We start from the raw sequence: 15,919 nt of genomic DNA, 5'->3' as shown, positions 1-15,919 counted from the left end.
TAGGAATGTAAGGCTGAAGATTTTAAAATAAATTATTTTTTTAAAGAAGCTTCTGGACAAGCATGTGCTGGGAATTCCATCCTTTCCCGTTCCAGGGGGGAATGGGCACCTTAGCAAAAGAAGGCAAAGTGAGAGATCAGCTATGCTTAGCCTCCTTCCCTCTGTCTGCTATCTTGGGTAACAAATGTATCTGACTTCCAGATACTTTTTTTTCCCTTCATGCGACTGTAGCAGTCTGATCTATTTCCTCAGCAGGAATGACTCCAAATGTCACAATTCAAAGCTACTTGTCCGCCCTGAGAGCATTGCTTTTTCCTGCTTTTGTCAGAAACACGTTCCTCCCTTGGAAATCTCTCTCACTTCAACATTTGTCTTCTGCCCAGCTATGTCTCTCTAAGTTTCGCATATCCATTTGCTATTCAAAACACTCTTGAACACTACCACCACAAGTCTGTGGAAAATCCAGTAGCTGTGACACCTCTCGTGATGTTGTGGAATGTCTACACCTCTTGTGCCTGTCAGGCCCTGACAGATCTCAGGCACTGTCACATGCTTACCCAGACAGCAGACAAGCATGTAATGAGGAGACACTGGGTTGGAGCATGTGATAACTTAGTAGCCAGCTCCTCTGCCTCCTGTTTTTTCACTTCCCTGCTTCCATGAGATTCTAACCCACACAGCACAAAGGGAGAGAGTGGAGACATTTATGCTAATAATGTAGCAATGCTGAAGAAGAGATGCATATGAGTTACCAGAGCTGTTTTTTTTCCCCAGGAACTGTTGAAGGAGAGGTGCTGTGTATGTTTGTGTGGGGTTTGTTTGTTTCATTGTTTTGTGGGGGGGGGGGGGGGGTGGGGGGGGGGGGGGGGGGGATATGGGGGGGGGGGGGGGGTGGGGGGGGGGGGGAGGGGGGATATGGGAATGGAGCTGGAATTGCTTTAGGAAATTAACCTTCCTCCTCATTTCTCATATTCCAGACTTTCCTACAATTCTATTGTCATAATGAGGAGAACTTTATGTAACTTCTTTAAACAGTGACTTTGTACTCATGGCAAAATAGTAAGCACGCTCCATGTGGTCTGAAGTAGTCTTGCAGAAATCTTTTTATACCTTATGCTGCTCCTACTACAACTTGCTTATGGCAGCAATCATTTAGGAGTTCTGTAACAACTGAATAGGGCTCTGGACACATCCATCATACAGTTATCTATGTCATAGGATCATTAAAGCTGGAAAAAGCCTCTAAAATCATCTAGTCTGGATAGTCCATCCCCACCATGCACACAAAATGGTGCTCCCAAGTGCCACATCTACACATTTCTCCAAAAACTCCAGGGACAGTGACTTCATCATCTCACTGAGTAGCCTGTTCCAGTATTTGGTCACTCTTCTGGAAATTAACTGTTCCTAATATCCAACCTGAACTTCCTGTGGTTTGAGGCCATTACCTTTCATCATATCACTACTGGTCCACCCTGCTCCCTCACCATGACCTCCTTTCAGGGAGTTGTAGAGAGCAATAGTCTCCCCTGAGCCACCTCTTTCCAAATTAAACAGTTTCAGTTCCCTCAGCTGCTCCTCATAAGACTTGTGCTCCTGACTCTTCACCAGCTTTGTTGCACCTCTCTAGACATCCTTCAGGGCCACAATGTCTTTCTTGTAATAAGGGACCTAAAACTGAACACAGTATTCAAGGTGTGGCCTCACCAGTGCCAAGTGGAGTGGGAAAGTTCCCTTTCTAAATTCATTCCATTTCTGAATTCAGAGTATGTGTGAAGTACCTGAAATCAAAGTGTGGATTTCACAAGAGAGTTTTTATCTAGATGGAGTGATAGAGTGCCATCCTGTTGTGGTTTTGTTTTTAAATTTCATCTTGCTTTCAGATCAGTTGCTCTGACTTCAACTTTTAATCATGCATGATAGAGGAGAGAAAGTTTAGCGCTTAAGGAAAATGTGTGTTAGTATGAGGCTTTGAAATAGTACTTCTGCCATTTTGAAATAAAATCTGTTGAAGTTATTAACATTTTAGGCGAATCTAGTGCATGTGGCTGAATGCACAGGTTGCAAACTGCAGTAGAAATCCAGGAGAAGAACTAGAAAAAATAGAAATTTTCTTCCACAGAACTGATGAGATCTTTTGCTTTATGTTTTGTTTAATTGTTATCCAGATTTTTATATGGGCAACGTATGGACTGATTATTAAAAGATAGATAGCATAAGCTTTTGGAGTTTCCTCAATTTGTTAAGGCTTCATGTTGAAAATGCATCTTTGTTTTAGTGCCTACACTTGGCATCAAGTTTTCCTTTTATACCGTTTGTTCTTTCATTGAGATAAAAGCCAAACTGTGAATAAACAGACTTCAGTAACAGAGCTCGTAAATTCCTCGCGGAGGAACTATATAAAGATGCTGTGCATTCCTAGGTCAGGACCTAAGTGGCTTCTTGCAATTACAAGCTTAATCATTCCTTGATCCAAAAGCTATTGAGCTACTCAATCTTATCATTCCTTGCCTACTTCAGCAGCTGAGACTGTAAATTCCTGTAATATGAGCAACAGGCAAGGAATAGTTTCACTAACCAGTAGCCTCTCTCTATCTATGCACTCATCACACTTGCTGTAAAATGTGAATAATAATATTTATCTTGCTTTGAACCTTGAATTAAAAAAATAAAATAAAATAGTTCTATGTAAATTGATGCTGATTTTTGAATTCCTGTAGCACACAGAAGTTCATTCTTGTGGACTAATATTTTAACACTGAGAAGTGCTTTACTTTGCTAGGTTCTTAAAATGTAGGAGGAGGAGCTAGGTTCCAACTAAAATTCTACAGGAAGCTCTTCATGATGCAATATTGTATGTTATTATGGAATGGCATAAGTCTATCCATATTTATAGCCAAAGTGTTTTTAGACCTTTGATAAAATTTCCTAGTATGAGCTTCAAAGTTTGGACTCCTTGATCTATAAAAGGCATGAATAAAACTTGATTCATTTTCAGAGAAGGCGAGTAATGACAGAATTCTCTTCTTCCTGATTTGGTAATGCACACCTTTCCCGTTAACTTCAATTTTTCTGCTACACTTTGTATGAAAAGTTCAGCTGTTTCCTTTTAATGTCACAGCATTAAATGTTGTGGAAATGGTTTGGGTGGTTTTTAACCTTTGTAAGTTTTCATAGCAATGAAAAGAAGACCTAAACTTTCCAAAAGGCCAGCGTTTGAGCAGAGATAACTATGAAATGTTTAAGACTTGGAAGTCTTCACTTTTTTTTTTTTTTATTATTATTATTTTTTTTTTAGTTTATTTGTCTGTTTATACATGTTGAAAGGCTTCTTAGAACTGCAAAATAGAGCTAGAATATCCTTGATCATTCCCTGGCATAAAGCATTTTCCCTTACCTGTGTGTGAGATGCCCTAATTTCATTATTAAAAGCTAAAGTTCTCTTAGGTTTCTTCAACAGTCTAACTTAATGATATATAAAAGACAGAAACCATGACCTGTCCAAGTACGAACTGTTAGATGCTTATCCAGCCCTTTTAAGATTATGTTTGATATTATCTCATCTTGAATTGTATAAACAACATGAAATAGAAAACCAAAGGGATTAATGTCTCTTGGGAGAAAGAGAAAATCCTCCCAAGAAGTTATGAGGCATGTGACTGTTTCTGTCTCAGTCAGAGCGGGTAATAAGAGCTTTTCCTCCCCTGCTGTGATAATCGCTTTGTTCACAAGCGCTGCGGAGGAGTGGTGATGTTAGACACCTGTTAGATTTCTTTCCTCTGGAAAAGTAAACTGGAGCAAAGTTTATCTTCATTGTTAGCTAGCAAAGGTGAGCATCTTCACATGCAGAAATGTTGCTTCTCATCCTCAGAGGCTGAAAATGATAATTTATAGACATGATGCCTAGAAGATTACCTTGTCAAATTTTGCCTAACCTGCTGTATTTCTTTTTGCTAACATTAGACATTTTGATGAATCTCAGAAGTCAGGTGGCTTTAAGAATAGAATATGATTATGAATATCTTTTTTTTTTTTTTTTTTTTTTTTTTCTTTTTCAGTCACTGAACTTTTACAAGCATATATTTTCAAGGTTTCCACTATAGATACAATGTCTGGTATGTACTTATTTTTGTATAAGCTCCCATCTGATTTCAGAAATTGCATCTTGAAGAATATCAAAGGAATATATAGAGATAGATAGCATTGTACTGGTGACACTGATGCTACTTTAGAGTGACTTTCTGAACATGGCTGGTTATCTTCTGTCTCAAGATGATGAAAGAGGGTAAATGAAAGGAAAGATATTCTTTAGTGTCTCTCTCTCTTTTTTTTTTTTTTTTTTTGCTAAAGCTCAGCTCTTACTGGCTGGAAGAACTAGAAAGAATAAGCTCTGAGCCAGGTACCATTTGCTTTCATTTCCACAAAGATTTCACAACAAATAACATCAAAATTTGTCAATTATGTTTCCTGGAAAGTATCAGGATTAAAAAAAAATAAAAAAAAATAAAAAAAATAAAGAAAGTGGGAGACTTTAATACTGCCCAGTTGCCCAAGAGAGAGACAAGAAGATTTTTTTTTTTATTTTTTTTTTCTTCACAGCTTGAAGGTTACTAGGAGAAGAAATAATAAATGAAAGGAAACTGAGTATTAAAGCATTAAAGCTCGATTCTCTTTTTGTCCAAAGTGTTTGGAGATAATTCTGTGTCTGAGGGTTACCAAATTAGTTATTGATTTCTCTACAAGAAAACACATTATGTTAATGAATTTATAAAATATAATCTCCTTTTTCTCTCTTCCCCCTCCCCCCCCAGCTCTTTTTTTTCTTTCCTTTTTTCTTTTCTTTCTTTCTTTTTTTTTTTTTTTCCCCTGTTTCCTAACATACAAAAGCTATTCAGAAATTTCTCTTTCAATCTCTTTTCAGACTTTGTTTGTCAGTCATGATCCTTACCTGCTTTCTTTGCAGGCTCTGGCATCTTCACTTTCTGATGAAGCTCCTGGTTGAATCTAGAATCTAGAAAGCAGAGTCCAAGCTAAACAGAAACAAGAGTGCAGGGCTTTTGAGACCCCCAGAAGAAACGCTCAGTGGAAGCCCCCATCCTGCTCCTCCCCCTTGAATCTCCACTGTTGTCAACTACAGCATTTTATCAATAGCAGGGCAAGCTTGACAGGCTACATCAGCTGGGATAAATATAGCCAAGTTCCAGGAGCCAGAGAACTCAAACCACCTAAGGCTGGCTACCGCTGATCTTTCCATGCAAACCACAGAATCACAGAATCCAAGCATGGTCTGATGCTGCACATGCTTCCCATTCGTATTTCATAAAGGATTCCTACCCTGCCATGTTTATAGCACTTGATCTGGTAATTCTTGCTGCAAGTGTATAGCTACTTGCAGTCTTGCTACTTTGCTATTGTTTTAGTTGAGTCAGACCCAAACAGCCTTTCACAGAGCTTTTTTCTTTATCTACTCTGCTGAAGACTATAGAACTCAATGCAAACTTCCTTGAAAGTTTTTCAGACATCTATACTTTACTGATATTTGCAGTCACAACTGGGGAATGTGACACTACTTAGTTTCAGTCCTGGCTCCCCATCCACCCACTTGATCTGCAGTATGTGTTACTTGAAAGTTTAACATTTTCTCTTCTTTTAAAGCACTATTTCAAAACACTTCTAGATGTTTTGTTTTGAGCAGAATTAAAACAAAAAGGGACAGATCTGGAGAAATCTCACCAGGGTATTGTTCTCATGTTTCCATTTCGTGCTTCAGCTTTTACTTCTTATTATTTATTAGTCTAGCAAAACAGCAAGTGTAGACAAACATCCCTGTAGTATCTTGTTGGTGCGTCCATCCTCTGTCACTATTGTCTGCCGCATTTTTACTTTTCATGAAAGCTCTGTAGGCCAAGTATTTGGCACATTTTAGCTGCCACTGGTACCGAAAAGAAAAAGATTAAAAAAAAACCACACACACACCACAATGTGGTTTTCAGTTTTTTACATCTGTAAAAATCTCTGTCTGAAGGTTCTCAGCTTTTGGCAGGAAGTGCAGAAAAGACAAGTGTGCATATATAGCACATCGTTCATTGTATTTCGTGTTTGCTCTTCACATCTGACTCTCTGGGTAGGCTGATAGGGCGAACAAGAAGCAGAAAAGGACTGCTGCTACTCCTCTCCTGATTTTGGGCCAAGTACTCCCTCCCTTTCCCCTGAAGGAATTTTTTCATACAAGTAAGGAAGATGAGCATGATGTGACCTATGTATATTTTCTGTTGTTTCTGTTTATAAAGGAACAGAAATTATCATGATACGTTTTGACATACTGTCCTGTGCCTGAGGTACTTCACTGGGAATCAGGGGATCTAGGTTATCAGCTTTGGCTTGAAGTCTTTCTAGGAACTTGAGCTTCACAGTATGAAAAATCTGTCTCTCAACTGGTGAAGGTCATTATTCTATCCTTTAATATTTTTCCCTATTAGAGAACTGGCATTAAACCTTTCTTCTCACCAGAGCTGATCCCCAGCGTGCTGCTGGAATAACATCAAAATCCCTTCTGGAAAGAGGCCTGTCAGATACTGGAGGCGATGGGAGGCAGAAGTAACATGAATAGACAGAAGCAGAAAGAAAAAAGCTATGCAGATTATCTAGAGATGGACTGTGATCAAAGCCACCTTTTTTCTCGACTAATTTGCCTCTTTAGTATGTCCTTGAGATGATGTTTACAAGGGAAATCAGCGGTCACTTCTGCAAAACTTAAAACATGAACCTCATGTAATTGCTTTTAGAACATGCTTAACTTTCTCAGGAATCACTTTGACTCAATAAGTCAGTTTCACTATTTCATCCTTTCTCAATCACGTATTAGCAAATAATTATTTTTATTGAAAGTCTGTATGTTATGTTGTAAAGTGGTTGTACTGATAAAATACATAGTACGCTGAGGTGTTTTCTTCAATCTGCATTCAAAAGATTGTTCAGGTCATCAGTATTTTTTCAGTTAGTACTGTAGGCCTTTATTAACATGAACTAAAGCAGCATAAGTGGAAATAAACCCATTTGCATGGGTTTAAAGAAAATGTGTGCTTCAGTAGAGAGCGTTTTAAATGCAGGCATCTAGTATTTATCTCTTTCTTTAGGACTGTATCTGTGGGTGTCCAGTAAGAGGTACTTTAAAGCAAGAACTGAGAAGCTTAGACTAATAAAATGTGGGATAATTCATATCTAACACAGATCTTGTCCTGAAGCAATAATAGATATTACCTATAAGCATATCTTGGCTATTTCTTTTAAATTCCTGGAAGTCTCAGTAGCGTTGAGTCACCTCAATACTAATTTATTTCTAAAATGACATTATGAAGTCCTTGGAGTTGATGTTTTACAGTATTAATTCATCTGCTGAAATATGCATTGTGGAAGCATTGATTGCATTTTGGGTCTGAATTTTCTAATTTCTATCTTGAATATCCTCTTGTCTGGGAGAACGCAATTGCCATTTGATGTCTGAATGTCAGCTATTTTCTGTGCTTTTGTCAGAGCACAGCTACTCTTTTACAACAAAGGTACAGCTGTGCAAAACACTTTTGTACCTGACACTGGATACAGAAACATTTTCCTTCTTTTCCTGCTTTCTTACTGTGAGATATTTGTCTGCAAAACTCTCAGGCATGTGCCCGATGGCAGTGGCCATAGAGGAGATCATGTCCATCACTGTCATCTATGGCAGGGTCCTACTTCCTCTAGGGCAGATGGGAGTTAATCCTGACATCACATGGCTGGCAGATGAACTGCATTTGTATGTTTCTGTGGAAGTTTACAAGGTGGTCAAAGCCATATTTCCTTTCAGAAGGCTTTCATTAGACTGAATTCTAAGGTGTGGGTTACTTGTGGATAGTATCCCAGAAGCTGTCCATGTGCTGTTATTTCCAAATGAAGTGGAGAGAAGTTTATATTAATCTGAATAATAAAATACGATTGGTTGTTAGGTCACTACCAAATATATAACCAGGTAACATAGCATTCCCACTGTGCATTAGAAAGGAATTCTAGATCATGGACTATGTTAGATTGTGTTAGGCAGTGTTTCTTTATTAATGCTGGGAGTGGTGTGTGCAAGGTTTCATCCCAGAGGTGATCACATAAGCAGGTTTATACTGTTTTGTGCTCCTTCCTCTTATTTTTCACAGATACGTAGAAACTTTTTAGACTTAAAATACTATGGGCACTCATAAGCTCTTGGGAACCGTTTCCCATTGCTTTTCATGTTTTACAAATTATATATACATACGTACACATGTATGCTTAAATAAATATTTGTTATTTAATGTGATTAGCAATTCCCTGTTCTTCAGTGAATTTTCCACCTATGATAACACCTGACATTTTGTTTCCTTTGGATCTCTTTGCTCAGGATTTCATTTTTATTTTTATTGTTTTTGTTCCAGATTTTTCCTACTATAGATATGTGGGTTTTTTCCTTTTGTAAACATTTAGTGGTATAGATTTAATTCAGCAAACTACAGAAGGACATGAATGCCATTAAATGTGGTCTTAATTCTGAACATTTGTGTGCTCAAAACAGGCATTTTTAATTTGAATGCTGCTGGTTATTCTCCTTAGATGCTTCTCAGGATTCAAAGTCAAGTTCTTCCTTGGTTAAAGGAGAACCATAGAATGAGATCTGATGTGGGGAAACAATCCTATTCCACACTCACATATTTGCAAGTTTTGTGATTTAAAAGGTGTTATTTTAAAATAGTGTCAGCAAGTCGAAGGCAGGGCAAAATAAATGTTTTCTCTGAAATTACTCTTGTGGTTACCAGGTGGCAGCATTGCAGTGATAATAATTCTTTCTAGCGTTTTCTACGTTATATTTATTTATTTAAGCAACCACTTTTAATAACAAAACTGCAATGCAAATGAATTATCTGGTAGCGGTGTCTATGCAAGTCCAAAATAGATCAGTCTGTGTAGTGGATCATGAAGAGTAGTTATCGTGCACCACAAAACTGGATGATCTTTTAGAAAGTGCATCAAGTTTCCTCCTGTATTCAAATGAAACTGATGTATAGCGAAGCAGCATATAATAAATGTCTTTGGAACTTTGCTGCAAAAGTGAATGAGAGGGAAATGATGTCCTTTCTTGTCAACTGAATTATCTTACAAGTTTGACATTATTGCTCCCTGCCTCAGACTGTGACTTTCCTCATGCGTTTCAAAATCAGGTTTAAAAATGACAGTAGTAAATGGCCTGTAGTGAAAGACCATGTGATTTATCTTCCTGATTTTTAATAGCAGCAGCACAAAACACTAAAAATTTGTTATTTATGGGCAAAGTTAGCAGCACATCCTTCTAGTAAAACTACCAAATGTCCCACTGAAAGATTAGTTTTTTAGATGGTTACAGCTTTGCCCATATTTAACTATGCGGGCAGAAAATACATATATTGCCCATCTACCTGGGGCTTGTTCTACTTTTAGTTTCTGTTATTTCAATTATTTCTCATCTCTGTCTCTGCCTCTTAGTTTCGTGAAAACAAGCAGCTCCGTTATCCGGCAGATTCTTAGGATGAGGTAGATATAATTAACTTGTAGCTCCAGCAGCTGCAGGTCTGTCGGAACAGTCAAATTGTCTGTGTGCAGAGCACAGGCCCAACACTGAAGTGCTACAACCCAGCCAGTGTTTCCTCTGTGCTTTTGAAATGCAGAGCACTGAGGTGCACTGTGCAAAGGTGCTTGACCTCCCTAGTTGAACTGGAGTTCACAAGGCTTTGCTAGATCAGGGTAATGCCGACGCTGCTTGGTTGAACTTGCTTCTGCCAACCCATTTTATGTCCCATATTTTGAATTTTTCTGGGCATTTGACAGTTAAGTAGCTTTCATTTCAGGGCTGTACTTCTGACTGGCTTCATTATACTCAATATGGAATTGATTTGTTTCATGTTCTGGACTGCAGAAAAAGGTGCAGTTTACACATGCTAAGATTCTTAGATTCTTCTCTGTGAGTGCTGTGGCTGCATCAGTAGTGTCCCAGGTAGGATTCAGCAGGATTTTATCTGCATTATCTCTGGACTGTCAGGGGTCTCAAGCTGAATCCATATGAACTAAGAGCATACAATAGATATATCTTTTGTTCCAGATAACATTTCTCTCCAAAATATGAATGAGGGGGAAAGAATTGTACCTTCTGAAAGGGAGGGGACAGGTCACCTAGAGTGGGATAGGGAAATAAAAACAGGTGATGGAAGCGTGTAGGTGGGAAGAAGAAATATGAGGTTTGAGGTTGTGGGAGGTGTTTGAAATAGGTCTCAAAAGATGGGAATATTGAATGGTAGTACAACTGAGTACAAAGTGAAGGGAGGAGAACTGGGAGTCAGTAGGCGATGAGTCTGAAACTGTAAGAGGATGTGGGATGGCAAAACTATAAATATCTGAACAAATACAAGGGCTATTCTGAAAATGATGCCTCCTTTTTTTATTATTTTGGCCCATGATGTAGGAGATGGATGTTGGTGTTATGGAGGTAGGGATTGAAACGTCCAGCCAATATTCTGTCATATTTTGTTGTTGTATGACAGATGGGAGCAGAGGGGCAGTCTGAAAGAAATGGTTTCTGACATGGAAGTGTATATGAAGCAAATGTGTGAAATTGAATTATGGAAAAAAAAAAATCTCCCACTGATATCCATTGATGCTGCTGAACAGTTAGGGACACCAAGTAATGGATATGAGCACAGTGAGGTGGTGGGAATTTGTTTCAGCAGGAATGACAGTGAAATGAAAGACAAGCCACTTTCCCAATAACCATGTTCAGCTGTCACACCATGAAGTGAACATCGTCTCATTGAGTTCATCTACACAAACTGTCAAATTACAACCAGAGAACTGTATACAAAGCTGAATATCAGCTTTAATGCGTTGCAAACAATGGTGGCAGCACTGTAATATCACAAAGTTTGTCCTATGAATGCTCACATAGGAAAAGAAAGAACAGCAAATGTAAGTTTGTTGGAACATATAGAACCAATATGAGGCTGCGTGACAATTCCCTGGATGGCTTTATTATCAGCCATGATAACCACTAGCTGCCTGGATCAAAATGACAGTCCTTGGTGGCTGAAGTGATGTGCACTTTCTTTTGGGATGGATGATTGTTCTGGATTTCCTAGAATTTTCCTGAGAATTTGCTCTGCTGAATGGTGTTATCTTTTCTTATCTGTTGTAGTTTCCATTGAAATAAATAGGAGGCATTAATTTTGGAGCAACTTATGTATATTGGAATTGAGAACCACTTGCATAATGAGAAGATGACTGTGGCATGTGTGAGAAAAGTTTACCTGAGAGGAAGAAATCAGACTAGCTGGACATTAAAGTAAAACAGCCAATAAATACTGAGGCATCCCATGGCTTGGTCTAAAGGAGGAGAAAGCCTAAAAGAAGAGATGGGATTGAGTAACTGGGAATGGCTGAGAAAGGAACAGGATACAGTGTTGTGGGTGTGAAAAAGTGAAAGAGGGCATGACTAGCAATGAATTTTAGGATTTTGTTTCTAACTGCAAGTGCTCAAAATTCAGAAAACTAGTGAGTTAAACCTAAAAAACCCAAAATGATTTGTATACGCAAATGGCCAGCTCAGCATCCAGACATTCTTTGCTTTGCATAAAGCAAAGGCGTCAGTGTATTCTGCACGAAGGCATTGGTGGTCAAAGGGCTTCTCATAGGACGAACGCTAAAGCACTGCTACTGAGGAGCTGAAACAAATGCTCAGAGGGAGCCCTTAAAGCACAGAAACTGCATTCCTTCCTACCACAAAGCCGCTTCCCCAATCCTTTGCATAACCTTGGTCTCCTCAGCACCTCCTCCCACCCTTCCTTCTGCTCTGCCACCTCCTGCTAAAGCTTATCTACTCTACCACATCCTCATTCTCCTCCTGTCCATAGACTGGTTTTCTTATTCTCACGTAGTGCTTTGGCTCCCCAGTAGTAAAAAGTAATACTGTGGGGAAGCAAAGGCATAAAGAAGGGGGATGTGGCTGTGAGAATGGAGGGAGTGGAAAGAGACAAAATGGAAAGATAATTGCACTGAGAAGCTTGATCTAATAGGCCTGCTTTGGGCAGGGGCTTAGATGAGGTCACTTCCAGAAGTCCCTTCCAAAACAAGTTTCTCCATCCTTCTCTGTGGTGGTCTGAGAGATTGTGTGGGAAATAAATGGGGCTACAGCTGACATAGATGAGTTATGAGAAAGAATGTAAAGAATACCTGCAGCCTACTGCTTTTTCCATCTTCGCTGAAAGAAGTTCACATTTCCCAGCTCATGGAATTGGACTCTGATGACCTGAGCTGTATACAGACCTCTCTAATACCACAGGCTCAACTGAACCAACAAAACTGAAACATGCAAATTTGTTGGAGAGGAGAGATGAAACTTAGTGCTAGCTATGCTACAGTTGCCTTAAAGAGAATGTTCTTTGTCTTGTAAGACTAGTACTTTCAATGGAGTATTTTTTGTTTATTATAAGCTTTACATTTTTAGTGTTTTATTTCTTTAGATACCAATCAGAGGACTGCAGAACCTATCCTGTAATAAAGGGTCAAGGGAGTTGGGACTGTTTAGCTTGGGGAAGAGAAGGCTGTAGGAAGACCTCACTGTGATCTGCTAGAACTTGAAAGGAGTTTACAAGCAGGAAGGGAAGACTTTTTACACAGATAGATTTTGACAAGGCAACAACAGCAAAATGTGGACTGTGGGCAACATTTTCCTAGCAACAGTGCAGTCACTGTAGCTGTGAAACAGTGGGTCATCTCCACAGAGGCTCCTGTTCATTGCTGGTGAAAATGCATAGATATTGGTGGCTGTAACCATGTTAAAAAATTGTGTTTTGTAGCTGAGAATGTGCTCTACTGAATAGTGCTATTGTGCTCTTTGTATCAGTTGTAGTCTTCATGGAAACAAATAGGCAGCATCATTTTAGAGCAACTTATGTACTTAAGAGTGGGACTCAGGAGGAGCAGATACTGTTCTGTACCTTAGTTAAAGTATGGATTATTTATGTTGTTATATATGATGAGCTCTCTGCTATGAATTTACAATATGTGGTAAAAGTATAAACAAAATTAGGGTAGTATAGTAAACAAATTGAACTGGGTTGTCATGTAATAGAGGTACTTGTTATGATGTTGGCACTGTAGTATGAATTAAGCTTGATGCTTATGAAGTGACTTCAGTTGTGCAGAGATTTGAACAAGAGGATGAAAATCTAGAATGATATGGCAGAAAGAAAAAGATAAAAGGATACAGGTAGAAAAAACAACCTGGGGCAGGAGGTAACTGGAAAGTACAGAGCACAAAACACATTGAAATACAGAATAAGGATAAGTACAGATTATAATACTGTGGCAGTATATGAATCTGAAAGTGAGGTTATGGAGATAAAAGACAATGAAGAAGGTGGTAATAAAATATGAAATGTATTAGGATTTGCATATATATGTATTGTTCAGGAAATTTTTCAGATGTGAGGAATGTAGAGTTTCAAGTGGGAAATAAATAATAACACCTTGAACTGCAGTTCTCCCCGAGTAACAGCACAGAACCTGACATATCTAAAATTCTCTTAGACTGCATAGGGCTAAAAAAGATAGCACTCTGTGTACTGTTCTAAGCAGACTATCCCTTTGTACAACCATTGCAATTTTTCTATATTCTATAGCTTGAAGGGGAGCCTAAAATATTTTATAGGGCTCAGTATTTTGAATTTAGCTCAGTAATGGTTTTCTGAATAATATTGTTTCAGGTGAATGGATTAGGAACTGGTCAGCAACTAATAAGCATGATAGATTTCTTTAATGGAGGCTGCAAAGATCGTGTGTTAGTTGAACATCCAACTGTGGTTTCTGTAGTTTGAATGTTTGCTTTGAAATATTGGATAATTTCTAACAACAGTGGACTGCAGAATGTTCCAGTAAATTTGTAATAGTTGTAGGTAATCTGTACAGATTGATCTGACCTATTTATATTTTTCCAGCACCTCCTTTTGTCTGTCAATTGGCCTCCGTCAGAGAAAAATGGTATTCACTCTGCAATTTTCCTGAACAAATGATTCTGTCACATTTATTTTTGGCTTTTTTTCCTCTAAAATAGCCAAAGAGCTTGTTTCCATGTGAAACTAAATGGTACTAATCAGTGTGATTACACAGCCTGCTATCCAGACCAGTTTGATTGGATGAGATACAAAGGGTACTGTGGTGGAGAAGCATCACAGCTGCTATGCATGATTATTCAGACTCTTTATGCCACAGATGAAAAACCTAACCAGAAGCAGATGGGGATTAAATATTTTTAGAAACAGCACTGCAAAGTATTAACAAGAGGAAGAGAAAAAGTTTGCAACTTCGGAGACTAACGAATTTTTAAACCTGCTTGTTAAGGTATATTCAGTATTGTTTGTATAAATATTGCAATTCTTTCTTGTGGATGGTACCAGGGTGAGATGCAAATTTTTCAATTCCAGCACAAGCTGCTCTAAAATAATATTTTAAAGTAACATACAAATCACAAATCACTCATTTAACGTTTCTTTTCTGATTGTTTTAATTTAGTATAATTTCTTCGTAATGTAATTGTCTTCTGTGTGAGATGTTAGAAAAGCAGAAAACTTGGACTCTCAGATCTAAGAAGGTGTGAAATACATTTAGTGGCATCCTAAACATCTTCATGATTAACATATTAGGTCTGTTCAGTCATCACAGTTTTCCTGCAAGAGGAAATGATTCTTCTCCTGTGAATTACTGTGTCAGAAAATAATCAGTTCTGCTTTTCAGCTGTGTTTTTTATGAGGACACTTTATAAAGAATTAATCCTTTAGTTTTCTAGAATATCAAATCTACATGTCTGATAAGGGCAAATGTCTTTTATCACTTTCTAAAAGCAAGTCATTGATGCAGAGATGTCATGTGTACTAAGCAGAAAAGTCCTGATTTTCTAGCTCAGGTTGAAGAAAACTCAAACAAGGTCAGTGTGTTGAATACTGATCTAGTCCTCTGAGGGCTACTTCAGGGTCTTGAGCTTCCATCCTAGAATTACAATATGGATGCAGATTGAGTATATCCAACTCTCAGTTAGTGAGTATTTCATTAAGTCCTATGGGAAGTAAATATTTTCTTAAATCATTTCATAGCTTTTGAACCTATCGCACCCTAACTGAATGTAAAATATTTGACAAGGAGAGTGTATTATTTTTTGATAAAGTACTGATGTCCTCACCCACTTTTAATTCCCAAACAATTCCTGACACTGACTGATAGATTTCTTGTGTTCAAGAACTGCAAATTAGAATTGTGAAGTACCGCATTGTGAACTTTATAAAGAGCTGCTTTTTCCTTGGCTGAAAAAATTAACTGTATCTCAGTGATGTCACCAGACTTTTCACTTCCACAGCGAGATTGGTGGTATATGTAAAGGTGACTACATTTAGATATAGCTTAGAGAACTCGCATCTGTAAGAACATTGTCACTTTCAACTCTCTCTGGTTTCAGTGAGGAGTAAGTTCTGAAAACCTCCAAGTTAGCCATGTTACTGAATTAAGCCTTCAACATTGTTGTGTTTGACAAGTTCTGCTGCTGTTTAATATTATTAAGTAAAACCAATTCCTTAGATGAAATGAGATAGGTATAAAACTAACTTATTTTAGAATTCACTTTCTCCCAGACAGTTTATTGTTGCTTGTTACATTATCAAAACATACAGATATATTTTTTTCTATTGGTCTTGGTCAGAAGTCAAGAACATGTGCAGGAGTCATGAGTATCAGTTATTCAAAAACTATTTTTCTGGAACTTCAGATATGTTCTGGACTTGGGGTGAATGTTTTTTTGTTTGTTTATTTGAATCTAATCTGGTTTGTAGCTGTGTAACAAGTATAT

General features: G+C 38.1%; 1 protein-coding gene across 2 annotated transcripts in view; it reads right to left on the bottom strand.

The window, feature by feature from the left end:
- Positions 1-5,124, bottom strand: part of MYBPC3 (myosin binding protein C3) — a 48,910-nt gene extending 43,786 nt beyond the window's left edge. For both annotated transcript variants that reach the window (XM_015864288.2, XM_015864289.2), the window contains exon 1: positions 4,949-5,124. In XM_015864288.2, coding sequence (XP_015719774.1) covers positions 4,949-4,973 — 25 coding nt within the window. In that variant the 5' untranslated portion in view covers positions 4,974-5,124. The remainder of the gene's footprint in view (positions 1-4,948) is intronic.
- Positions 5,125-15,919: the final 10,795 nt, after the last annotated feature.

The sequence above is a fragment of the Coturnix japonica genome, chromosome 5, assembly GCF_001577835.2.
Source record: "Coturnix japonica isolate 7356 chromosome 5, Coturnix japonica 2.1, whole genome shotgun sequence".
Classification (NCBI taxonomy): domain Eukaryota; kingdom Metazoa; phylum Chordata; class Aves; order Galliformes; family Phasianidae; genus Coturnix; species Coturnix japonica.
The sequence above is the reverse complement of the archived record's forward strand: the minus strand, read 5'-3'. Positions and strand labels throughout refer to the sequence as shown.